General features: G+C 42.6%; 1 protein-coding gene and 1 long non-coding RNA gene across 3 annotated transcripts in view; one reads left to right on the plus strand and one right to left on the minus strand.

The window, feature by feature from the left end:
• The window catches only part of SMARCAD1 (SWI/SNF-related, matrix-associated actin-dependent regulator of chromatin, subfamily a, containing DEAD/H box 1), a 79,073-nt gene extending 76,252 nt beyond the window's left edge, over positions 1-2,821 (minus strand). The window contains exons 1-2 of one of the 2 annotated variants that reach the window (XM_058667041.1): positions 2,703-2,821; positions 1,890-2,141 (exon numbers count right to left, since the gene is read on the minus strand). In XM_058667041.1, coding sequence (XP_058523024.1) covers positions 1,890-2,079 — 190 coding nt within the window. In that variant the 5' untranslated portion in view covers positions 2,080-2,141; positions 2,703-2,821. Of the gene's footprint in view, positions 1-1,889; positions 2,142-2,502; positions 2,615-2,702 lie in introns of those variants that run through there. The other variant, XM_004590564.4, reaches the window with a different exon arrangement.
• Positions 2,785-23,252, plus strand: LOC131480822 (uncharacterized). The gene is made up of 3 exons (XR_009245843.1): positions 2,785-2,911; positions 9,815-9,941; positions 23,157-23,252. It is a non-coding gene; the product is annotated as an uncharacterized LOC131480822 (long non-coding RNA).
• Positions 23,253-27,651: the final 4,399 nt, after the last annotated feature.

Genomic DNA, 27,651 nt, shown 5'->3' on the forward strand with positions numbered 1-27,651 from the left:
CCACATGGGAAGTGAGGAAGAAGCTCCTGGCTCCCAGCTTTGGATCAGCTCAGCCCTTACCATTGCAGCCATTTGGGAAGTGAACCAGCAGATGGAAGATCTTTCTGTAAAAAAAAAAAAATCTGCCTTTCAAATAAAAACAAGTCTTAAAAAATCTGTATGTTCCTTATGAGAAAAACATAGGTCAAAATTTCACCTTAACAATATTGGTAAATAACCAAAAAACACTGCATTTAATTCGTTTCACAAAATGCTTTCATTATCAGAGATGAAAATCTTGTTGCTCTCAGATTTTCAGTTTGTTGTTCAGAGTTCCACACTGATTCACCGTGAAGCAGAAGCTTGTGTCTACCCTGGCCTTCCATGCTGTCACATTTGTACCCAAAATCCTTTAAATTCGCTTCCAATAACACATGGGCACCAGTTTAAGTCCCAGCTGCTCCACTTCCCATTCAGTTTGCTTTTACCTAAGAAAGCATTAGAGGACGTCTCAAAACCCCGGGACCATGCAGCAAGCTGTAGACCCAGAAGCTCCTCCTGGCTCCTGGATTCAGGTAGGCTCAGTTCCAGCTGTTACAGCCAATTGGGGAGTGAACCAACTGATGGAAGATCATCTCGCTGTCTGTCTATAAATCTCCCTTTCCAATTAAAAAAAAATCTTAAAACAAAAACAAACTTTATTTACTTGAAAGAACAACAGAGGTCGTTCTTCCACCAGCCGACCCACTCCCTAAATGCTTACAATCCCAGGTGGGAGTCAGGGGGGCAGGCAAAGCACAAGCGCTCAGAAGTGCACGTTGCTGGCCCCACACATGGGAGCGATTCCTACACACGCCACCAGCAGGCTGAGCTGCTCGGCAGCCTCACCTGGGGTATAAGACAAGCTCAGAACTCCTCACGCAATCAAAGTCTTCCCAGAGTTCGTGCTTAATCACTTTTTCATCTCCTCTACTAAATCATCCCAAGAACTTATCTGCCAAAACCGTTACTTCCACATGGAAAAGCAAGCAGAAAGATAGCAATGCTGCAGACACCGAATACCAATTTCTCAGGCCACATTATTTAAACACTGAATCAGAGTACCACACACAAAAGGAATTACTGAAATAAACATGAAAACAAAACTTTCAACAGTCCTTTTGTCGCATACCAAGTAAGCATTTATACTCAGGAATCGGACTGCTTGGATCTGAGTTCCGTCTGGGCTCACCCGTTCATTGCTCTAGGTGTCGCTTCTGCAGCTCTTAGATAACACCTATCTTGTATGGTTTTTGTGTACACTCAGAGTCAGGAGACAAGCACTTAGCACAATGACCTCTATTCCTTTATTGCTCAACACGCACATCAAAACGAGAATGGGAATTCCGGACTGTCAAATTCTATTGTCTGAGAGAATCTGCTTAAGTGAACCCTCTTCACGATGAAGAACACCAATTACTCATGTGTAAGCTGTGGGTGTCCGCAGTCGGCGGGGGCAGTGTATGAATGGGATGTGATCCTGTTTGTGCACACACATTGTCTTCAGACACTTTGGTCAACACCTCACCTCACAGCAGGGTGCTTGCACTTTGTCTGAAGGAATACCAGCGCGAAGCAAAACCTCTGGCCAAAGCAGCAGACGCAGTCACTCACCGCATTCCATCAGCTCCACTCCTCCTCTAGCAGCTACCCTGACCTCAGGATGACACCCCACCCTGCCTTCCACCTTCACCCTTGGGCCAGACGTCCAGCAGGAATGGACACTGGGCTGGTGGCACACAGGGCCCAGGGCAGTCCCCAAGCTGTGCTTCGTCTAGGGTAGCCTGGAGGACAATGCATCCCCACGTGTGACCTCAGAGTAACTACAATGCCTCCTGCCTCTGTCAGTCTCTGCCCTGCGATCCACTCACCTGTTTTCTCAGTGACGTCTGAATCGGGGGTGTTGGCCCTGCTAACTTCCCCTTCGGCATTCTCCTCTTCAGCACTCAGAGAAATGGGTGAGGAAGGGCCAGGCCGGGAGGGTGGGGGGGTCGCGGCGGGCGCTTCCTCTATTTTACTCCTTTTCTCAAAGCGAAAACGATCCAGGTTGAAAAGATTCATAGTGGAAGAAATCACCCCGCAGGGAGGCCTAGGGGGAGGGTGGGGAACTTCAAATGAACTATCTGCAGGGGAGGGTAAAAAAAGGAGAAGAAAAGAAAAACAGAAGGCGATGAACACCTGAGATACAAAGGCATGGCGGTGCATTCAACAGGCACGCCGCGGGCTCACGACTGTGATGGCTGCGCCTCATTGTTCAGGCCACGCCGAGCGGGAGGTGGACAGCGGTGTCCTCTCCCAGCGTGCACGGCCTGCCCCTCGCCAGCGGCCGGCGCCTCTCCCGCCCCTCCGCACTCGGCCCACGAGCTGACCCCTCGTGCACCGTCCCCTCACCCCGACACGCGCAGGACGTCCCCCCCAGAGCACGCCCGCGCGGCCGCCTCGCCCCCTCACACACACAGGAGCACCCCCGCCTCGGGAAACGACCTGCCGGGACCCGTGCCCCGACTCCGCGGGGACACAAAGGGGGCCCGCGCCGGGGAGCGGCGGACGCCGTGCTGGCGGGCAGCCGCCCGGAAGTGGACGCGGAGCGATCCCAGCTGAGAGGAAGCGCGCAGAGAGCAGCCAGGCCGGTTCAGCGGCACTGCCGCTCGCTCGCTCGCTCTCTTGCTACCCTCAGTACTTACGCTCTCGCAGCCTCTGTGCGATGGAACAAAGACTGAACAGAGGGGGAAAGAAATAAATAATTCCTGGCGACGGCAGCCGGGCCGGGACCTTCCGAAACACCACAGAGAGCCCTCACGAGCGCGCAGTGATGACGCAACACGCAGCCCAGGCTTTTTCCTTCCCTGGCGCCGCGCGAGCAAAAAATGTCCTGGCGCGCGCCGTTGTCATGGTAATTGGGATCTGCCGTTTTTTGCTTGCTTATGAGGGTGGAATTGTTCGAGTCGTTTGTGCTGCTTTTACAACTTGAGTGGAAACTTGTGAGGTAGAACCATCATAAGTAACACAGGGACAGCAAATACCAATCATATCAGTTTTACGTATCATAACCTGTTTGATATATGTTATGGGTAGCATAATAATACAGTGAATGCCGTAATTCAGATGCCTTTAAGGAACTTAGTTCTTACAACATAAGGAAACCGAGGCTTTCTTTTAAAAATGTCTCATAAAATGTATTTATTCAAAAGGCAGAATTACTGAGGGAGGGAGAAATGGAGGAAAGTTTTCCATCCGCTGGTTCACTCCGCAAATGGCGCCAACTGCTGAGCCAGGCGGAGCAAGAGTGAAAATGGAGACCCACACACCATATTTGTAAATATTTAAACCTTGTTCTTGCATTAAATGTAAAATACGTTACTACGGGGCCGACTGATACTGCTTCCTGTCCAGGCAGCTCCACTTCCCATCCAGCTCCCTGCTTGTGGCCTGGGAAAGCTGAAGAGGATGGCCCAAAGCCTTGGGACCCTTCACCCCAGTGGGAAACCTGAAGGAGCGCCTGGCTGCCTTAGCTGCCACCTGGTGGACCAGTGGATTGCAAATTCTCTCTCCCCTCTCTACAAATCTGCCTTTTAAATAAAAATAGATAAAATCTTTAAATATATGTACATATAATTTCTGTTTTGAAAATAACCAGAAAAGCCAGATTGAATTTAGAATTCCACTTACATTACAAAGTGGGTGGTTCTAAGAGGAATGCTTGGTCCGTTTAGCCTGCCTTCCTGACAGTCGGCCTTCCACTCTTGTGATGCCATTGGAAGCTTTGTGCTCCTAACGATGGACGTAGAGTGCGAGATGTTCAGCAGCAGGGCCAGCACTGTGACATGGCAGGCTGAACTAGCCACAAAGACTGGGCCAAACCAAATCCAGGAGTCAGGAGATTCTTCAAGATCTCCCATAGGGGTGCAGGGGCTCAAGCTCTAGGGCTGTACTCCGTTGCTTTCCCAGGCCATTAGCAGGGAACTGGATCCTGGAAGCTGAGCAGCCAGGACTTGAATTGGCACTCAAAAGGGATGCCGGCACTGTGAGTTGTGGCTTAGCATGCAATGCCACAAAACTGTTAGAAATCGTTAATTCACAAATTCATGAGATACAATAAATGCCTAAGCCATTGAATGCTTTCTTAGTTTGTTATGTAGTAATGGATAATTGGAGCATATCCAAATATTTTCCTTCATCTTTGTCTTGAGTGGTATGATTCTTTCAGTTAGTATTACAATATTCATCCCCCACCCCAACTCCTTGCCGTTCTAAATCTCCTTACTGAGAAACTGTTGGGAAAGCGTATGTTTCTTTTACCTGAAATTTGAGGTTGCCAAGTCCAGCCATTTTTTATAGGTTTCATGTGCTTTGATAAGATTTATTTAATGTGTATTGTTTGGAAAGCAGAGTTACATAGGGAGTGAGAGAGAAACAGATCTTCCATCCATTGGTTCACTCCAAACGTGCAACAAAGCCAGGCTAGGCTGATCCAAAACGAGGAGCTCATCCTGACTCTCCCACGCGCGTGACAGGGGCCTGAGAGATTGGGCATTTTCCACTGCATTATCAGATGCATTATCTGGGAGCTGGATCAGAAGTGGAGCAACTGGTACTGGAACTGGTACCCTTAGGGGATGTTGGTGCCAACCCCAAGACTTCATTTATTCTTACATATTTTGTCTCTACCTTTTTTGGTGAGACTGATTTCCCACAATATTATCTGATTTTTCTTTCTCAGGATGATAAAGAGATTAAGGAAAAACCACTTCTCCAAAGATTTGTCTGTCACAGAAAGCACTGTCATTTCCAACTTGTGTTGAGCTGCTCTGTGACTTTCAGCAGCTTTGTTAAGATGAAGGTCCTAGGTTATCGAGCACAACAAAGAATTGGGAGAGCAGACCTCATATGTGCTCACTGAGATCTCAGAGAAAAATTGTTACACCCAGGGTCCCTTAAGGAGTTACACTTCACCTTTTAAGTGGCGTGTTTTCAGTGTGGCCACCCAAATCCTGTTAATGATCTATTCATTTTGAAATTACTCAGTGAAAATATTGGACAAAATCCTTAAAACAGGAGGAAAGACTTTTTGGGAATTCTGTTTTTATTTCTTTTTGCTTTTTATTTATTTCTCTCTGCTTTTTATTTACATATATATATATAAATGTATGAAGCAGTTTGAGAAAGGAATAACCTTCCCCAATGTGAACTGAGTTGATTAAGAAACCAAACCAAAAAAAAGTAAGCAGCAATGGAGATTAGAAATGATATTTGTAAGCCTGGAGCTCTCCTTAATTTAATATCTTAGAAATGTCAGCCACACCTGGCTGCTGATGGAAATTTGTGCAAACTAATCTTACCTCCCACACACAAATATGAAATGAGAAAGACAAGATATCAAACCACAAGTCTAAATAAATCTTATTTTCTTGGTAACAAGAACCTATGCCATAAAGTACCAATCTATAAGCAAATACTTCTCTTACCAGAAAACTAGTTCTTAATTTGGGAAAGCTTATGACATGATTATAAAATATGTTTCACCTATCTAATTTTTAGAAATGTACGCCACCTCCTTCCAAAACCATGTGCCCATTGTGGTCTGTATGTCAGGAGATCACAGAAGCCCTGGCACTCTGTGACATTCACAACAGTGAGGTCCTTACTCCACACAACTCCAGTAGAATTCAAGGTGCTTCCATCACTGTATGTGCCTTGTTAAACATAAAACCTCTAGCAAAGGTCAGAACCAATTTAGAAGACTACCAAGCATTGGGTGTGGGTTTTTTGGTGTTTTTGTTTTATTTACCCTTTTGATAATTATATTGCTACATTTAGCTGCCTACCATAGGTCCTTTGCTAGGGAGTGAAAGGAGTAGTATTTCAGTTCCAAATAAAATGTATTGTGTTTTGATTTCCTGTCAACCTCACTTTGAAGAATAGATCCCAAGATAAATCTTGTCCTACCTGTAAATTGCTGTCACAGTTTCTGTGCCTTTGTCCATGCAATTTGCAGAGGCCACGGTGTTCTCAGGTGTATACTCTGAGCCTCACATTTTTCTCCCAGTGTCCCTATAATTTGATTACCCTCATTGTGATTCCATTGTGTAGGCACCATTTAGTTGTATACCTCTGCCATGTCAAATGACACTTGATTCTGAGTCCTTTTTTCATGTGTGAACTTGTGTCATTGCCTCTTCAATGGCACTTGTCCTTGCCTTGAAATTACACATGCCATTCTGCAAATTTCATTATTCACAATGTATTTAACTCTAACAGAATCATTATAATCACTCAATCCTGTACTTATACATTTTTCTTCATAAAATGGCCTTTACAAAAAAATTCCAAAAGAAAATAATTCAGTTGTTTCAAATTTCACAGTCATTAAACACTTGACAACTTCTTTTTTTTTTTTTTAACTTCCAGATCTACATAAGTATCACACGAACACAGTGTTGGAGATAAAAACATATTAACATCTTGCATTTTTTGTGCCATATATGTTGTCCATGGACTGGTCCTAATTGGGAATTTGCTGGTGTTCTAAATCCTTCATTGTGCATATCTGTTCTATTGAATTAGCAGCATTACTGAATTAAAAACCTGGAGTTTCATAAATAGTCATGGGTGTATGTTCATAGTCAAGTGTAATAAGGAAAATGACCTTTTTCTAAGCAAGTAATTTGAAATTCACAAAGTCATTATGAAATTAGGGGCACCTTACTTAAAATTCCATCCTGTCCACCAGCTGTGTGATATCCTCTCCATTCACCTTGTCTGTAATATGATGACTGCATTTTATGACCAGATTTTACATTGGAAAGGATCCATCCTTACAACTCAGAACTGAGGGAAATAGCCATACTTTGAAGAAGTTGTAATCAAGAAAATTGACTGGAGTTGTGCAAATACTCCTACTGAAATGGAATGTAGCAAGGAAGGAAGCCTCTCTCTACAGAAAAAGATGTCAGTTAATAGATGCAGAAGAAAGATAAAATTGGAAAACCACTACCTTGAAGCTTCAAGATAAAAATTTAGTAAGAAATGTTTAATGGATGGTGAAGTGAATGTGTAAAAGGGCAGTGAATGGGACCAGCATTGTGATACAACATAGCTGTTGCCTGCAATGCTGGCATCCTGTATTAGAGTGGTGGTTCCAGCCCTGACAGCTCCACTTCCAATCCAACTTCCTGCTAATATGCCTTGGAGGGCACTGGAGGACAGCCTAGCTGCCTCGTCCCCTGCCAACCATGTAACACCTGCTTAGAGTGCTGGGCTCCTGGTTTTGGTCTGGACCAGCTCTGGCCATTGCAGCCACCTGGAAGTGAAACAGCAGCTAGAAGATCTCTTTCTTCCTCTCTATTACTTAGCCAGTGAAATAAATGAAGAATTAAAAAAAAAAAAAAAGGATTTTTAGGTCCTGGTGTGATAACTCAGTGACTAAATCCTCACCTTGCATGTGCCAGGAATCCATATAGGTGACAGTTCATGTCCCAACTACTCCATTTCTGATCCAGCTCCCTGCTTGTGGCCTAGGAAAGCAGTAGAGGGTGCCCCAAAAGCCTTGGAACCCTGTACCCCTGTGGGAGACCTGGAAGTGGCTTCTGGTTTTGAATTGGTTCAGCTCTGGTCTTTGTGGCCACTTGGGGAATGAACCAGCAGATGGAAGATCTCTCTGTCTCTCCTTGTCTCTGTAAATCTGACTTTCCAATAAAAATAATTTTTTTAAAAAAGGATTGTGATTAGGAGGACAGTCATAAGATCTTCAAATTTGTGTGCCACAAATGATTTACTAATCACAAAGAAAAATCTTTCAGACCCGGGTGCAGTGGCCTGATTGGCTAATCCTCTCCCTTTAACTGCCAAGAATCCATGTGACTGCTGGTTTGTGTGCCAGCTGCTTCACTTTTCATCCAGCTCCCTACATGTGGCCTGGGAAGGCAATTGAGGACTGCCCAAAGCCTTGGGACCCTGCAAGTTGTGGAAAACCTGGAAGAAGCTCGCTCCTCGTCTCATATAGGTTCAGCTCCAGCCATTGCAACCACTTGGGGAATGAACCATTGGATGGAAGATCTTTTTCTCTTTCTCTCTATAAATCTGCCTTTCCAATAAAAATACACTAAAGTTTTTATTTTTTATTTCCATTTAAAAAATTATTTTTGATGATTTTTGCATAGTTGAGAAGGATACATCCCTATGTGGACCACAGATTGGGGTGGGAAGGGTTGTATCTCCTTTTCTCTATAAAGCTGCCTTTCCAATTAAAATAAATAAATCTTAAAAAAATTTCTAGAAGTGTATCTCTTGAGAATTCTCTCTAGCTTACCTAAAATATCACCATTAAAGTTTTATTTGTGTTAAGGATTGCTGTGATTAAAAGATTTTAAAATGGTTTTTTTTTTTTTTTTTAAGATTTATTTATTTTTATTACAAAGTCAGATATACAGGGGCGCCACTTGCCAGAGTCCAGCTCCAGCCTGGGTTTCGGAACTCGGGGAGGGTGTGTGGATGAGGCGCAGAAAGAAAGAGACGGACCACTAGGATTCCATGATGATAGTGGACACGGCAATAAAGCCGTCCGCTTTATTTATACAGTCAGTCAAACTCTGGCTCAGACTTTTTACGTCATGATCAAATGGGTGTTGCTAAAGATAATTCTGCCGTTTTTCTCACCTAAGGAAAGCTCAACCAGTAACACATACCTCTTGAATCAGCTAAGGGAGGAATGTGTCCGGAGGCAGGACCCAAAAGATCAAAGAGAGAGAGAAAGAATGGGTTTCCCCTATACCTGGGAAGTTAGCACCCTTGATTAGCATATCGTCAATGGGAGAGGAAAGGCTGTAAACAAGTCCCCGCCACCTGGGGACGGAACACCTTTGATTAACATAGCAATGGTGGAGCCGTAGCAGCAGTAGATAAAAACCTTTATGCTAAAGGCGAATATCAGTAACTTCAACTTCCAAGCTCGCACAGATACCATACGTCAACTGTTAACTCCGCAGGGGCAGACAGTGCCTAGGCAGATTACTGAAAACTCATTGGGGAAGTCCTGTGTCCGGCAATGGAAAGCTGGCTGCATTCAGATGATCAAAGCAACATCCCGCAGCCTTGCCTGCAATGGAAGCAATGCTCCTCACACCTTCCTGTTTTCCACATCCATCACACAGACCCCGGCAATACAGAGAGGAGGAGAGGCAGAGAGGAAGATCTTCATCCGGTGATTCACTCCCCAAGTGACTGCAATGGCCGGAGCTGAGCCAATCCGAATCCAGGAACCAAGAACTTCCTCCAGGTCTCCCAAGTAGGTGCAGGAACCCAAGGCTTTGGGCCGTCCTCTACTGCTTTCCCAGGCCACAAGCAGGGAGCTGGATGGGAAGCGGGGTTGCCAGGATTAGAACCAGTGCCCAAATGGGATCCTGGTGCGTTCAAGGTGAGGACTTGAGCTGAGAGGCCACAACGCCGGGCCGCTTGAAGTTCTATTTTGTCATGAACTTTGTGAAGTACCATCATTATGTTAGGAGACATTTTTGAGGACGGAGTGTTAGTTGCTGCACAATCATCCTTAGCCATGACCTGCTAGCCCAACTCTAGCCTTACTGAACTTCTGTTCCTGCCATGCTCGATTCTTTTACTCTTTCCTCATTTTCACATCTGCCCTGGAACATTTCCCTCTGCGTTATAATATCCTGGCCCACCTCATCCTGGCATTTTTCATACTTTCCCTCAAGGTGTGGACCTTGGAGCATTTCCCTATCATGTGCTACTGTCGTTCTGTATTACAATGTCTTATGTGATTCTTTGTGACCTCTTACAGACTTCAAGCTTCATGACAGCCTATTTGGAGCATTCTTGGAAATGTGTCCTCTAGGCACACTTCAGGACTGACTGATCGGCTCAGCCTGAGACGCACCAAGCAGAGGGAGATGAAATGATATGGCAAGGTATATTAATCTGAAAAGGTATAGATGTAGTTTTAGTCATTTTGGATGCAAACACCTGTGATATATGCAGTGTTGTGGTTTGAGAGGAAATTATAGGAGAAAAATAGCGATTCCACTGTAATTGGTTAAATGTGACTTATCAGTGAAAGTCCAGGGTAAGGCGTGATAACAGCCTAAGCCCGTATCTGCTTCTGCAGTATCCAGCCAACGTAAATTAAACTGTTTAAATTCTGTTACCCATATGCTGTAGGATTTGGAGTAAGAAAGAAAATCATTATTTTAGCAATGGTATGTCATCACAGGCCTGAACTGCCACAGGCACCAAGCCACCCAGTAACTATTATGGCATGAGTCACAAACCAAACAGGTCTTCGCTATGCCTGAATTCTGCTCCCTAGTCACAAAGTTGGCTGTGAATGTGACACTTTCAGATAAAAGGTTCTTGGGTGTGTGTTTGGCCTGGTGTTTAAGATGTCTGTGTTTTTTAGTGGAGTACCTGGGTTTGATACCCGGGTCCTATGCTTGACTCTAGCTTCCTGCTCGGGGAGACCCTGGGAAGCAGCGGTGACAGCTCCAGTGATTGGATTCCTAACAGTCCTATGGGAGACCTTCAGCCCAGCCCCTCCCCACCTGTTACAGTGAAGCAGCACATGAGAGCTCACTCCCCCGTCCCTCTCAAAATAAATAACTTAGAAGAACTGATTCTAACAGGGACATGTCATTTCACTCATTTCTGCGTACTTAGGAAAAAGTCATAAAAGATTTTATTTATAATCATGTTTATAAAATGCATATACAAATATATGTAATACATTGTATAAAATTCTAATAACACCAATTCATTCTAAATAAGCCCAAAGAACATAAAACAGTTTAGAATCACGTCTAAGACATTTTCCTTTTCAAAATACTTATGTTCTATGCTTGCTAAAAGTGATTGGCATAGAGAGATTATGCTGTGGAAGATAAGGAGGTACACAGATAGGAATTTATTGGATGGACCAGTTGGGTCAAATAGGTATAAGCAACTTCATACTCTTCTTTCTAAAAAATATTATAAATTTTACTTGAATGTCACAGTTACAGAGACGGAGGGAGGGAGAGAGGGAGAGAGAGAGAGAGATATCTTCCAACTGCTGGTTCATTCCCCAAATAGCTCTAATGGCCAGGGAAGGACCAGGCTAAAAGTTGGGATCCAGTAGCTTCTTCCAGGTCTCCCGTGTGGGTACAGGGATCCAAGGACTTAAGGTGTCTTCTGCTGCTTTCCTAGGCCATCAGCAGGTGGATGGAACAGCCAGGAATCAAACTGGCACCCACATGAGATGCTAGCACTGCAAGTGGATGTTTGGGCTACCATGCCATAGTACCAGCATCATGGCCTATTTTCTTTAAAGCATCTTTTAAGTTAATAATTTATGATTATTTTGAGTTTTAAAAAGCTGAAGGGTCTTCAGAAAGTTTATAGAAATATGAACTTCAGGCCTGGCGTGGTAGCCTAGCAGCTAAAGTTCTCTCCTTGCATGTGCCAGGATTCCATATGGTAAGCGGTTCATGTCTTGGTGGCACCACTTCCCATCTAGCTTCCTGCTTGTGGCCTGGGATAGCATCCAAGGCTGGCCCAAAGCCTTGAGACATTGCACCTACATGGGAGACCCAGAAGAAGCTCCTGGCTCCTAGCTTCAGACCAGATCAGCACCGGCTGTTGCGGCCACTTGGGGAGTGAATCACTGGACGGAAGATCTTCCTCTCTGTGTATCTGTGTTTCCAATAAAAATAAATATTTGAAAGAAAACAGAAATACGAACTTCAAAAAGTACATGAAAAACTGCTTGAAGTTCAAATTTTTTCTTGCACAAAATGAACTTATCTTTCAGTTCCCTTTTTCACAAGCAGTTACCTGTTGCTGCTGTACAACCACATTTGAACACATTGACTTTTGAAACTAACAGTTATCATGCACCTGGTAAGGCTTGTCCCCAAAGATTGTTACACATCATGAACAACAGATAGTCTGCATTGCTATAAATTATAAACTAGAAGACTGTCACCCTTTGATGGGTTTTTACATGAATTTTAAGTTTGTAAAAAAAAGTGAAAGATCGGCCTGGTGCAATAGCATAATGGTAAAAGTCCTCGCTTTGAACGCGCTGGGATCCCATATGGGTGCCGGTTCTAATCCTGGCAGCTCCACTTCCCATCCAGCTCCCTGCCTGTGGCCTGGGGATGCAGTAGGGGACGGCCCAAAGCTTTGGGACCCTGCACCCGCTTAGGAGACTTGGAGGAAGCTGCTTGCTCCTGGCTTCAGTTTGACTCAGCTCCAGCTGTTGCGGCCACTTGGGGAGTGAATCACCAGATGGAAGATCTTCCTCTCTGTCTCTCCTCCTCTCTGTGTAGCTGCCTTTCCAATAAAAATAAAGAAGTCTTAAAGAAAATGAAAGAAGAAAAAGGAGAAATTTTCGAATATTTTAAACCAGCTAACCAACAACATTAGTTGTTCCAAAAGTTCTTGAATTCTAGTGATTTTCCATTTTGTGTTCTTGTGTATTTATATTAGCTGATATAATTATACATTGAATCTAATTGTGGAAAAACTACTGAGAGTCACAACATTTTTGCAATCAAAATCCTTCAGTTGAAAATTTCCACAACTTTCTGAAGCATTCTTATACTTTCCTAAGTTCCAAATTCTGGTAGAAATTTTTCAAAGTTTTATATATATGTTAGCTATATGAAATTACTTATTATTCATACTCATATGACATTACGTGCTAGGGCTTGGAGGAAGCTAGGGCATGAAGCTATTGGTTGACATCTGTCTGCAAGTGTCAGTATCCCATTCAGCTCCTCTTCTCATTCAGTGCTTTGCTTGTGGTGTGAGAAACTAGTAGAGGATGACTCAAACCCTTGGGATCCTGCACTGCATGAGAGAGCCCAAAGCAGCTCCTGGCTGCTGGCTTTGGATCGGCTTGGCTCCAGCTGTTGTGGCCATTAGTGAACTGAACCAGCGAATGGAAGATCTGTCTGTCTCTCCTCTGTAAACCAGCCTTTCGAATAAGTATAAAATAGCATTTATTGTGGTACAAAAAATATTTTTAAATCCATGGATTCCAGGGAGTCTTTACCCAGTGCTGGGAAAATGCATATTATAAAAAAACTGTGGATTTCAATATTTCTGCACCAACATAAATTTATTTTTAATGTCATTTTCCATGAATGTTTTGAAGTCCCTGTATACTTTGAAGGTTTCAGTCTGAGCAACTAGTAAATCTGTATAGGGCTGCCAGCAACAGAAATGAAGAGCTTTTTCTTTTCCATTTTGTGAAAGACAAATGCATAGCTTACAGTTTAAGCATTAACAAAACAGGACCTGGTGCTGTAGCCTAGCGGCTAAAGTCCTCACCTTGAACGCACCAGGATCCCATTTGGGCACTGGTTTGTATCCTGGTGGCACCGCTTCCCATTCAGCTCCCTGCTTGTGGCCTGGGAAAGCGATTGAGGACGGCCCAAAGCCTTGGGACCCTGCACCTGCGTGGGAGACCCAGAAAGAGGTTCCTGGCTCCTGGATTCGGATTGGCTCAGCTCTGGTCATTGCAACCACTTGAGGGGTGAATCAGCAGATGGAAGATCTTCCTCTCTGTCTCTTCTCCTCTCTGAATATCTGACTTTCCAATAAAAATAAATAAAATCTTTTAGAAAAAGATTAACAAAACAAAATGTACATTATCTATTTATATGCAGTTATGGACATGCGTACATACTTACAATGGAGGATCACAGAAAAGCTCGTGTTGGAAGGTCCCTCGAGGGTCACTATCAAGTACAGGTAGTAAAATGCAAAATAGTGAGGATGTCAGGCTTAAGTGCTGAAAATGGGGTGGGGTAAACAGTACCTATATATATATTTGTATTTGTGTGGATATGCAAGAAATACCTTAGTTAATTTACCTCCAGACTCGTTTCATTAGTTGCATCTAGAAAGCAAAATAGTAGTAGTAATAATAATAATAATAAGCAATAATTAAAAAGGAAGCAAAATAGACTTAATGGACAGCCGATATAAAAGTAGTTTTTTTCTTTTTTCTCCATGTATCAACTGCTCAGAAATTACCAATTACCATCCAACCATCGGTTTTCTGTATCTGGTAAAAAATGGACAAGGTATTTGCATATTGCTAGTGAAATGTGAATTAGAATTTTTATGTAATACAGTAAGGCAAAACCAATCAGAAATAAAACTAAACATTTTTTGACTCAGTTATTCTGCTAGAAGTCTGTATTAGAGAAATCAAAAAGATATCAGCAGGTAAGAATGTAGTAAAAGAATGTTAGAGCATTTAAGTTGATCGCCCTAACACAACATGTACAAGATAGAGGAAATGTTGCTCTATAAGCCCATTTAAAAAGAATACTTCCAGGGGTGGCATGGTGGCTCAGTTGGCTAATTCTCTACTTGCAAGTGCTGTGATCACATACGGGCACTGATTTGTATCCCGGCAGCTTCACTTCCCATCCAGATCCCTGCTTGAGGCCTGGGAAAGCAGTCGAGGATGGCCCAAAGCCTTGGGACCCTGCTGCATGTGGGAGACAGAAGAAGCTGCTGGTTCTTGGCTTTGGAATGGCTCAGCTCTGGCCGTTGTGGTCACTTGGCAAGTTAACCAGAGATCAAAGATATTTCTTTCTGTCTCTCCTACTTTGTAAATCTGCCTTTATAATAAAATGAATTTTAAAAGAATATTTCTGTATTTGAAATGTAGAGTTACAGAGATGAATACGCAGAGGCAGAGAGAGAGAGAGAAATATCTTTCGTTTGCTGGCTTACTCCCCAAATGGCTGCTACAATTAGCGTTGGGCCAGGCTGTAGTCTGGAATCTTCATCCAGGAGCTTCATCCAGGTCTCCCACGTGGGTGCAGGGTTCCACACATTTGAGCCATCTTTCATCGCATTCTCAGGCACATTAGCAGCAAACTGGATTGGAAGTGGAGCAGCTGGGACTTGAACCAGTGGCCTTTTGGAATGAAGAAGCTGAAGATGGTGACGTGACTCATTGTACCTAATGGCCAGCACTGATAAACCCATTTCTAAACAAACAAACAAAAATCGATACTGGAAATCACCCAGGTGCATTATCGGGGAGCTGGATATCCGATATGGGATCCCAGTATTGCAAATTGTAGCTTACCCCATTGTGCTAAAGTGCTGACTCCTACAATTCCATTTTTTAAGAGATTTATTTATTATTTTCATTAGATAGGTAGATATAGAGAGAAGTAGATAAAGACAGAAAGATCTTTCACAAACTTGTCCCATCCCAAGTGGCCAAAACAGTCTTTGCTGAGTCCATCTGAAGCCAGGAGCTTCCTCCAGGTCTCCCATGTGGGTGCAGGGTCCCAAGGCTTTGGGCCGTCCTCGACTGCTTTCGCAGGCCACAGGCAGGGAGCTGGAAGGAAAGTGGAGCAGTCAGGACATGAACCAGTGCTCATATTGAATCCCCGTGCATGCATGGTGATGACTTTAGCCACTAAGCTACCATGCCAAGCCCTACAATTCCATTTTTAAGGAATTTTAATATTCTGATGTGTGTGTGTGTGTATATATCAGTGTGTTTTGTTACTGCAATGAAATAGCTGAGGCTGGATTAATTTATAAAGAGCTTTCTTTCTTTAAAAAAGATTTATTTACTTCAAGTGTAATTTTTGGGGTGAGGGGAAGAGTATGAAGCAAGATCTTTTTTCTGCTGTTTCATGATATAGATTGCCACAACATCCAGACCTGGGCTAAACCGAAAGCAGGAGGCTGAAACTCTATTTAGGTCTCCCAGGTGGGTGACAGGAACCCAGATACTCAAGCCATCTTCCCCTGCTTTCTCAAGAGCATTAGCAGGAAACTGAAAAGGAAGTGGCACAGCTAGCACTTGAGCTGGCACCTATATGGGATGCCCATGTTCCAGGTGGTGATGTAACCTACTGTGCTACAATGTCAGCCCCTGAAAAGAGGTTTATCTAGCAGAGTTCTGGAATTGCATAGGCATGGCACCAACTTTGACTCAGTTCTGGCAAGGAAGAAATGACACATGACATTACCATGGCAGGAGGACATAGAGTTCACATCTTACTTGGGAATCCAGGGAGGCCGGGCAGTGGCAGGCTTGCTCTCTCCCAACAGTCCTCTTGTAAGAACTAAGCACTCTGGGAGAGTAATTTAATCCTTTCTGGGAGCATGTCCGCAGTGACCTAGGGAGCTTTCTCTAGGCCATGCCTCTTTAAGGTGTCCACCATGTCAGCAAAGCTGTGCTTAGAACCAAGCTCCTGGCACATGAACTCAGGGGTTACTAATCCATGCAGAGCACAGCAGTATCCTAGACAGGCACAGAAGGACAGGAGTGTGTACAGAAGTTGGAACTCTGGGATGGTGGGCAAACTGGAAGTAGCTTAGATCCCTGCCTTCAGTGTGGGTGTTTGTGAAGAAAGTGATCGATTAATGAGGTAGTAAGGTCATTGGATGTGTGCGCACACACACATATATTCACATTAATGAAAAAATCGGGATCAATCTGAAGTTCCTATTGCACTTTTGTATAGGAAATGTGTGATTAGTAAGAGTGTAGCAAAAGGAAATGCAAGTGGTTTAGTTCAGACCCTGTGATTAGTATCAGGTTGTCATACTGAAACATAAAAAAATTATGTACTCATATACACTGATGAACATGTGTATATGTGGTGAGATTTTATGTTTTTGCAAAAATGGAATTATAGAGACACTTTCCTGAATTTTGTATTTTTTTTTCTGAAATGCTTGATAGAGATCTTTCCTTGCTATGAATCTAATTAATTATTTTTCGTGACTGGATAATATTCCATGCACAATCTCCACTAACTTTTCAAAAGGGGCGTACTCCATTAAGTGATAGCTCTACAGTAGCTCTTATTCTGTCTCCTTGAACCAGTGCACTTGGATATTCCTAGCCAAGTGAATCCCCATGAAGATTGATTACTTGATACTGCGGGGAAAAGAATGTTCTATTAGGATAGCTTTGCAATTGAAAAAAAATGTCAAATCTTTGGATATGATAGTTGAGGTCCAAAGAAATCATAATTATAATGATTCAGGACATTTCTTGGTTTTGGGAAGCACCTTAAAGTAGGGGGGCCCTACTTAATCTTTGTAAAATGCAAGTCTTATCTTGTTTTAAAGCTTAAAACTCTTCTGACATCTAATTCCCTTAGAAGATAAAATCCTTTCAAACAGCTTATAAAAAGCATTTTTAAGTTGGTTCAGTTCTCTCTAGCATTGTCTCCTCTTTTCCACTCAATTCTTAAAGCATTCTAAACCGTGACTATGTTATTTTGGAAGCTTGATTGGGCACTGATTTCTGAACTTTTTAATATGCATTTTTTTCCTTCAACTACTCTTATTGCTTTCCTAGTGTGTATTCTTTGCTTCAACATTTTCTGTTAAAAGTCTCAACCTTGATCCCGATGTGGTAGCTTAGTGGCTAAAGTCTTTGTCTTGCACGCTCCAGGAACCCATATGGGTGCCAGTTCATATTCTGACAGCCCCACTTCCCAGCCAGCTCCCTGCTGTGGCCTGGGAAAGCAGTCAAGGATGGCCCAAAGCCTTGGGACCCTGCACGCATATGGGAGACTCAGAAGTAGCTCCTGGCTCCTGGTTTCAGATCAGCTCAGCTCTGGTCATTGCAGCCACTTGGGGAGTGAATCAGCGAATGGAAGATCTTCCTCTGTCTCTTCTTCTCCTCTCTGAATATCTGACTTTCCAATAAAAAAATAAATCTTAGAAACAAGTCTCAATTTTAACTCCTATCTTGTAAATCTCTGTGTGTTTTCATGATGGCTGGCTATCATTGTAATTATTCATTCAGTTATAAGGAGATAGTGTTTTTTTGTTGTGTGTTATCAGGTGTCTGGTCCCTGCTTATGGCCTGATAAAGCAATGGAGGGTGGCCCAAAACCTTTTTGAACTCTTCATGTAGGAGATCCAGAACAAGCTCCTGGCTCCTGGATTTGGATCAGCTCAGTTTTGGGCACTGTGGCCATTTGAGGAGTAAACCAGCAGATGGAGGATCTTCCTGTCACTCCTTCACTTCATAAATCTGCCTTTCCAATAAAAATAAATAAATCTTTTTAAAAATAATTTGAAAAGCAGAGAGAGCGGGAATGGTGGAAGGGCAGGGAGAAAGTGAGAGAGAGAGAGGGAGAGAGGGAGAGAGAGAGAGAGACAGAGTGAGAATCTTCCTTCAAGTAATTCACTCCCCAAATGGCAAGGGTTAACCCAGCATCCAGAAACCCCATCTGAATCTGCTGCATAGGTAGCAGGGGCCCAAGTACTTGGGTCATCATTTGCTGCCTTCCAAGGTACATTAGCAGAGAGCTGGATTGGAAATAGAGCAGCTGGGACATTAACCCAAGCAAACTGAGTGGAAATTTTAACACTAGTGCCATACTACCTGCCCAATTTTTGTTTTGAATTGATATTAATATCTTGCTTTGGATGCCACAGAAACACATATTTCCTTCCCTGTAGCACTACTCTTATGGAGAATGCTCATCAGATCGTTCAGCCCTAGAAATTTTCAACAATGAATTAATCACAGTAATTTAATATCTTGAAATCTGTAGTGTTGTTGTTTGCTTTCCTCTTATCTTCCTTGGAGGTTCAAAACTTCGCTGTAGACCTGAACACTCTGTCTTCCACAAGGAAGGGCTGCTGTGCAGCATTCTGATGGCATCACTTAGACAACTTTGAGGCCATTCCAACAGGCTGAGTCAGGATTTCCAGCTCTCCAGTCAAAAAGCAGATGGGCTCATAGGGCTGTTAATCTGAGATTGAGCCATGTAAAAATTAATTACACAGGACTGAATGGACTGATAAGAGATGAGTGTAGTTTTTGTTTAGAATACTGTTAGTATTTCTCTTAAACTAACCGTAACATAGCAATTTAGTAACATTGAAACAATTTGTGAAATCTGCTTTTTTGGGCCTGGTGCAGTGGCTGAATTTGTTGATCTTTTGTCTGCAAGCTCTGGAATCCTTTGTGGGTGCAGGTTTGTCTCCCAGCTGCTCCACTTCCCATCCGGCTCCCTGATTGTGGCTTTGGAAATCACTAGAGGATGACCCAAAGTCTTGGGAACGTGCGCCTGGGTGGGAGACCCAGAAGTTCCTGGTGCTTGGCTTTGGATCAGCTTGTCTCCAGCCATTGAGGCCACTTGGGGGTAAACCAGTGAATGGAATATCTTTGTCTCTGCAAATTTGCTTTCCCAGTTTAAAAAGCAAATGTTATACATTGCTTTTTATTTTTAAAGGTTTACTTATTTATATGGAAAGTCATATTTACAAAGAGAGAGAGAGAGCTCTTTCATTTGCTGGTTCACTTCTCAGAAGGCTAAAATGGTGGGCTGTGGGCCAAGGCAGGAACCAGGAGTTTCATGTGGGTCTCCCAGGTGGGTGATTGGGGCCCAAGCATTATTAGACTGCTTTCCACTGGTTTTCCCAGACCCTGAGCAAGGAGCTGGATCAGAAGTAGAGCAACCGGGACAGGAATCTGTACCCCTATGGGATGCTGTCATAGCAGGTGAATTTTTTGCTTGCTACACTGCAACATTGGCTCTAGACTCTGCTTTTTAAAACAGAAATAAAACATTTGGAAATGATCTCTCCACACCCCTCCTATTCTATTCTATTCTATTCTATTCTATTCTATTCTATTCTATTCTATTCTATTCTATTCTATTCTATTCTATTCTATTCTATTCTATTCTATTCCATTCCATTCCATTCCATTCCATTCTATTTTAATAGCAATACAATTGTGTGTATAGGTTGAAATAGAATCCAGGGATGGGTGTTGTGGCACCTCAGGTTGAACTCCCACAGGAATGTCTGTGTCCCATATCAGCACCCCTGCTGCCAGTCTCATCCCCAGTTAATGCACCTGGGGGGCATCAGATGATGGTTCAAGTAGTTGAGTCCCTATTCCAAATGTAGAAAACTGAGATTCCCAGTTCCTGGCTTTGGCTTTGGAGCTTTTGGAGAATAAAATGAACCAGTGGATGGAATTTTTCCAATCTGTCTGATCTGTCTGTCATTCTTTGCTCCGTTAATCTATCTTTCAAATGAATAAATGGACACATAAATAAATTCTAGTAGGATGAAATTATCTATATAGATATCTATATAGATAGATAATTACATTGGCTATGTAGTCAATATTTGCCTAGAATATCATATTTTTTAAAAAGGTTTATTTATTTTTATTGGAAAGGCGTATTTTACAGAAAGGAGAGACAGAGAAAGATCTCCTGTCACTGGGTCACCCACAAATGGGTGAACTGAGCCAATCCATAGCCAGGAACCACAAGCTTCTTCTGGGTGTCCCACACAGGTGCAGGGTCCCAAAGCATTGGGCCGTCCTTGACTGCTTTCCCAGGCCACAAGCAGGGAGCTGGATGGGAAGTGGAGCTGCCAGGATATGAACCAGTGCTCACAGGGATCCTGGCATGTGCAAGGCAAGCATTTAGCCTCTATCCATCAGGCAGAGAATATCACATTTGAGAGTATGTTCATTTTATCCATACTTTCGGATATTTTTATATAACTATGTTCGACTTTTGGAGCCAACACTTACTAAACCCTCTTTGTAAAGGTAGTCCAATATGTGGTTTGTAATCCTGCTAGCCTTGCCATATAGTAAGGAAAGTTACTTTCTGGCAAGCCTTGACCTGTTAACATACTTTGGGAACCTTAAAAGATAGAAATTTCCCCTAAATTTATAGCTTTTGAAAACAAAATCTATTGGCAGGTCCTTGGCTTGGCTTCCTTGTTTCAAGAGACTTTAAAAATTGTAATCTGGGGGCCCAGCACAATAGCCTAGTAGCTGAAGTCCTTTCCTTGCATGTACTGGGATCCCATGTGGATGTTGGTTCATGTCCTGGCTTCTCTACTTTCCAACCAGCTCCCTGCTTGTGGGATGGGAAGGCCATAGAGAATGGCTCAAGCCTTTGTAACCCTGTGTCCACATGGGACTTGGAGGAGGATCCTGGTTCCTGGCTTCAGATTGGCTTGGTTCTGGCTGTTGCAGAGTGAATCAGTGGATGGAAGATCTTTCTCTGTATATCTCCTTTTCTCTGTATATCTGCCTTTCCCATAAAGATAATAAAATAAGGGCCCGGCGCAGTAGCCTAGTGGCTAAAGGTCTGGCCTTGCATGCACTGGGATCCGATATGGGCACAGGTTTGTGTCCCGTGGCTGCATTTCCCATGCAGCTCCCTGCTTGTGGCCTGAAAACGCAGTAGAGGACGACCCAAAACATTGAGACCCTGCACCTGTAATGGGAAACCCAGAAGATCCTCTGGACTCCTGGCTTCAGATTGGCTCAGTTCTGGCTGTTGCAGCCATTTGAGGAGTGAATCAGCAGTTGGACGATCTTGCTCTCTGTCTCTCATCCTCTCTATATATCTGCCTTTCTAATAAAAATAAATAAATCTTTAAAATTAATAAAATAAATATTAAAAATGTGTAATCTGAAATTTTATGAAAATGTCCAAGCAAATTTAGGCAGATTTTGGTGGTAAGTTGCTATCATCACTACACCTATGTAACTAAAAGGACAAATATAATCAGACCAGTATTATTTTATGGTCAAGATTAATGTTTCTTTGAAATGATTTCTGATCAAAAGTAGGTGAATGTAGAGGGAAATTCTGTTTTCCAGTGGAAATTTATCAACCATTTATAGCACTCTGCTCTTAGTTTTGAGTCAATTTCATGTTCCTTGAGACTTTTCGTGTACTTCATTGTAAATTATAGGTAACTGTTCACTATGTAAACTGTGATTTGCAGAGACTTAGTGACTTCCACCCCTGCTTTGTGGAAAAATTAGGTTGGTTTGCAATGTCTGCAAAGTGTGTTACATTCAGTCAGTTTGTTGAAAGTGCCAGTTATTACCAAATTTTCAGTTTTTCGAGGAGCCTTCCATATCTAGCTACAACCTTCCATGCTAATGGTCCCAGTTTCTCTCCTTTCTGCGTGGTGGGTGCAACGTCATGGAAGCTTAAAACATGACTGTCCTTGCACCTGACACCAGTCTCAGGAACCAAAGAAGGCCTGGAAGATAAGTCCTAAAACCTGGTGTAAATGTTGAAGAAGCCGCTTCTGCAGCAGCCTATACATAACCAGATCTCTTCCTGGCTCAGTTACTTTCTGAACCACTTCAGATATCCTATTCAGTTAAGCTTTACTCTCTCTTTTTTTTTTAATGGTTGAGATGAACTTATTTTTGTTGGAAAGGCAGGTTTACAGAGAGAAGATGAGACACACACACACACACACACACACACACACAGAGAGAGAGAGAGAGAGAGAGAGAGAGAGAGAGAGAGAGAGAGAGAGGTCTTCCATCCACTAGTTCACTTCTCAAATGGCCACAATGGCCAGAGCTGAGCCCATCTGGAATAAGAAGCCTGTGGCCTGCTCTGAGTTTCCCTGAGCATGCAGGGTCCCAAGGACTTGAGCCATCCACCATTGCTTTCCCAGTCCATAAGCAGGGAGCCGGATAGGAAGTGGAGCAGCTGGGATTAGAACCCACTCCCAAATGGATACCAGTGCTTCAAGGTGGAGGATTAGCTTGTTGAGGCATCACATTGACCCAAAAGCGTGATTTTCTTAATTTTAATATTTACTTTATTTTTATTGGAAAGTCAGATATACAGAGAGGAAGAGAGAAAGAAAGATTTTCCGTCCGATGATTCACTTCCCGTGGCCCCAGCTGAGCCAATCTGAAGCCAGGAGCCCAGAGCTTCTTTGGGATCTCCCATGTGGGTGCAGAGTCCCAAGGCTTTTGGCAGTCCTCCACTGCCTCCCCAGGCCACAAGCAGGGAGCTGGATGGGAAGTGGTGCTGCCGGGACATGAACCAGCGTCCATATGGGATCCCAGCAAGTGCAAGGTAAGGGCTTTAGCCGATAGGCTACCATGCCAGGCCCTCAAAGCATACTCTTAGTGACAGGTGTTGCAAAAACCATGGCAGTAACATCAAAAGCACTAATAACCCGTATCAAAAGCATGAGACAGAAACTATTTCAACAATTATTTGGAATCCTCTGGACTGATACCCTCAGCGTTCAACTCCCGACTGTTTAATGCAATTTGTAAGGTACAGTTTATAACTTTCTTTTTCACTGCTGAAGTATTTTTTTTATTCTAGGTATCTAAAACCATGAATATGTCCTATCATCTTTAAACAGATATGTACCATTATGTGTTTAAGAACCGTACTCAGAGCTGAAAGGCAGCTTTAAAGGCAAGCCAATTATAACTCTATTTCATCAGAAAGGCAGCACTACTAGCTTAAAAAATGATAATTCAGTTTTGTTATATTCATCTTTATTAAATGCTTTTTGGATCATAGAATTTGTACTTAATGAGGAGGAGGAGTGGCAGTAAAAAAAATAGTCAAAATTTTGTTCTTCATTAAGTGAAGCCGACCCTGTGCATCAAAGGCTACATATCTTCTCTGAAGTATTTTTTTAAAGAAATTTTTATTTTGAATTTTGAGTTATGTGGTACAATTTTTTATAGGCTGAGATTCCCCCCATCAGATTTTTCCCATTTTGTTACAATAGTGTAGTCCTTCATAAGGAATCATAATTCTATCAGTCTCTTATTTAAGTGTACCCCGACATTGTTGGTACAGACAGTGTCAGACAGTCCAGCATCCCATTGTCTACACATGTCCAACAGTTTCATTGGGAATCCATCTTTCATCTAGATGCAGGGATGCATGTTCCATTATACCCCCACATCTATAAATGATAGACCCCAGTACTTTATCATCATACATTACCCTAAGTGAGAAGCCATGAGACAAGGTCAACAACTGGTATGAGTTAGAGCATCAACAACAACATAAACAACAAATTAGAGCACCATGAAAACAAAAAGGTGCCACTGAGTAACTAACACATGAGCAACAAAAAGGAAACACAGAATTCTCTGGGAAAAATGATGCCATCATATAATTCATGAGCCCGTGATGAATTTGACTGGAGAAAAGAGATTATTTGGAATGAACCAAACTGAAATAAAAAACATCAAAACACATGGGATATAGCCAAAAAAGCAAACAATCAAAAAACAGTATGTGAACTTGAACTGTGGTTATGCAACAAGGTGGAGGAATCCACCATGGTGGAAGGGTTTGGGGAGGGGTGGGGAGAACCCAAATACCTATGAAACTGTGTCACATAATACAATGTAATTAATGAATTAAAAATAAAAAAACATAAAAAAACAGTATGGATTGGATTATTGGAGTTACACATCCATGTTGATTTCCTTATATAAGAGAGAATATATGGTATTTATTCTTTTGTGATTGGCTCATTTCACTGAACATAATGGTCTCTACTTGGGACCACCTGGTTGTAAATAGTATAATTTCATTCTTCTTAATAGCTGAATAATATTCATTGGAGTAGATGTACCACAGTTTCTTTAACCACTCTTCCTTGGACGCACATCTGGATTGTTTCCATGTCTTTGCTATTGTAGATTGTGTTGCTGCAAATATAGGATTACAGATCCCCCTCTCACATGCAGATTTCACTTCCATTGGGTATATTTCTAGGAGTGGGATAGCTGGGTCGTATGGCAGGTTTATTTACAGTTTTCCAAGCACTCTCCATACTGATTTCCACAGTGGCTGTACTAGCCTACACTCCCACCAGCAGTGAAGGAGGGTGCCTTTCTCCCCACATCCACATCAGCAGGTGTTGATCGTTGAGTTCTGAATGTAGGCCAGTCTCACTGGAGTTAGGTGGTACCTCAACATGGTTTTCATTTGTATCTCTCTTATGGCTAGGGAACCTGAGCATCTTTTCATATGTCTGTTACCCATTTGAATCTGTTCTTTTGAGAAATGTCTGTTCATTTCTTTTGCCCATTTTGTTACAGGGTTTTTTTTTTTTTTTTTTTTCTGTCCCTGGGTTTCCAAAGCTCTGTGTAAATCCTGGATATTAGTCCTGAAGTAATTTTTAATAGTATTTTAAATTTATTTTTGTTTTACTGGAAAGGCACAAGGACAGACACTGAGTTATTGTCCATCTTCTGATTCATTCTTCCAATGCCCATAACAGTGAAGGGTGGGACAAGCTGAAGCTTGGAGCTCAGAATTGACATGAGCCAGGATCTGCCACCTTGCAGGGTGTACACTAGAAGGAAACTGGATTGCAAGCAGAGTTGTCAGGGCTAAAAAGAAGCACTCCAAAGTGGGAATGCCAACATGGCAAGCAGCTGCATCATGGAGGGCCTGCCTTTGCCCTGATTTTTTTCTTTTCTTTCTTTCTTGCTTTTTTTTTTCTTTTTTCTTTTTTTAAAGAGAGCAAGTTTGCCAGTACAATGGCTCAATGGCTAAATCCTCAGCTTGCAAGCACTGGCATTGCACATAAGCCTCAATTCCTGTCCTGGCTACTCCACTTCCCTCTCAGCTCCCTGCTTGTGGCTTGGGGAAGCAGTCAAGAATATCCCAAAGTCTTGGGATCCTGCACCCGCAAGGGAGACCCAGAAGAAACTTTTGGCTCCTCACTTCAGCTTGGCTCAGCTCTGGCCATTGCAGCCATTTGGTGAGTGAACTAGTGGACAGAAAATCCTCCTCTCTGTCTCTTCTTCTCTTTGAAAATCTGATTTACCTTTTCAATAAAAATAAGGTATTTCATTATAAAAAAAAAAGAACAAGTCCAAAATGTGTTACCTAGGTATCAGTAGGTCTGAACCAATTCTGTGTTATGTTGAATCTTTGCCTGCTATTACATATTGTATCAGAAACTTACATGAAGTGAAATAAATCAGTTTGAAACATTCAAGTTAAATCTCACCAAAAGTACACTGTGAAGCAAAGCATTATGAATAACCTCTAACAGATGGGAAACAAATGTGGCCAGAACCTCCTTATACATCTGATCACTCTTGAAAGTTGCCATATAGACTTTTATCATTATGAGAAGTCAATAGAAGAATTCATGCTGTCTGCTTTAATTTGGATTTCTTTCCTTTTTTTTTTGTTTGTTTTTTTTGACATGAATAAAAGCCAGTGGTGTGTTGGTGATAGCTTCTTCTGCTTCTTCTTTTTCTTCTTTCTCTGTCCCTCTCTCGCAAAGATTTATTTTTACTGGAAAGGCAGAGAGGAGAAATAGAGAGAAAGCTTTTCATCTTCTGGTTTACTTACCAAGTGGCCACAATGGCCGGAGCTGAGCCGATCAGAAGCCAGGAGCTTCTTTCCGTCTCCCACGTGGGTGCAGGGTCCCAACCACTTGGGTCATCCTTAACTGCTCTCCCAGACCACAAGCATTGAGCTGAATGGGAAATGGAGCAGCTGGGACACAAACTGGCACCCATTTGGGATCCTGATGTGTGCAAGGCGAGGATTTCGCATCCAAGCCATTGCTTTGGGCCCTCCTTACATTGCTGACCCTATGGTTGTGAAAAAGTTGTGTGAATTTAATCTAGGTAGTAGCCCATAAATGTTGATCAGAGCTAGGTGCAGGTGTTTGCTGAACCTGTGGTTCTGAGGTCAGGTACCTTTAAACCTGTGAGTCCAATAAATTACCCACCTGTCTCCCAGCTCTTCTAGATGCCTTCCAAACATGAAATAGGAACATAAGCAGTAAAATAGAAGTCAGTGGAGACTCAGCAATCAGTGAGTTGGTTATTACTCATGTGTCTGTCTTGGAGGTGGAACAGACAATACTGAGATCTGGAATGCACTAAGTGTTACCACCACCTGATAGTCACTACTGCATTGTCTTCTCAAACAAGATTAGAGCATGATTTGAAAAGTGGGAGGCAGCCTGGGGAGAGTAGAGCCAGTGAGGAGGCGGCCAGTAGGCATTTTGTTTCCACAAAATCCAAGCAAGAGCTTGAATGAAACAATAAGATTATTTGAGATACACCTAAAAGGTAAGTAAAGATTTTTTTACAGAGCAATTTTGTTAATAACTTGCAAAATTAAGACAAAAATACACAACCCTAGAAAAATTTTTCATCAAAACAAAAAAAGTATAGACATACAATATTTTACAACATTGTTTTTTATATATAAATTTGTTTTATTTTTCATGTTTACATAGTTGAGAAGATGTATAGGGTGGGACAGGTCAAGGAATGGGGGAAAGTAGATGAGACAATTGTTTCCAAATTTTTTCTTCTCCCTGTATCCGGAGTGGGGGGAAAGAAGGGGACATGGCTGCTTCCTGCTGCTTAACCGTGTCATTATCCAGGGATGGGAGACAGTCTCTTGGTGTCATTCTAGGGTCCCCGACGTGGAGCATGTTCCGAGGGTACTGCTTAAGTTGTTTCGATAGTTCTGAGAAGTTGTTGATTTCATTATAAGCAAAGATTTTTAAATGTGTCCATTCTTGAACGAGATCTGGTGTCAGGGTTTATGGGAGAATCATTTCTGTTGCTTGAACTAAGTGAAAGGAAAGGTATCTCACCACATGAGAAACACCAAGCTGTAGTGGCAGACTGTGTAACTGAATCAGCACAGCCTCAGCATGCTAAGCGGTGTTTATAGAGTAAGCCAAGGTGCAGTGGTAGATGGTTGAGGCAGAAGTAATCAGATACGAATCAAGAAATAAGACGGGATTTAGACCTGAAGGAGTGCAATCTTAGCCTTTCTCTTTTCTGATAGTAATTTCCCCTTC

Source organism: Ochotona princeps, chromosome 7 (assembly GCF_030435755.1).
Source record: "Ochotona princeps isolate mOchPri1 chromosome 7, mOchPri1.hap1, whole genome shotgun sequence".
NCBI lineage: Eukaryota > Metazoa > Chordata > Mammalia > Lagomorpha > Ochotonidae > Ochotona > Ochotona princeps.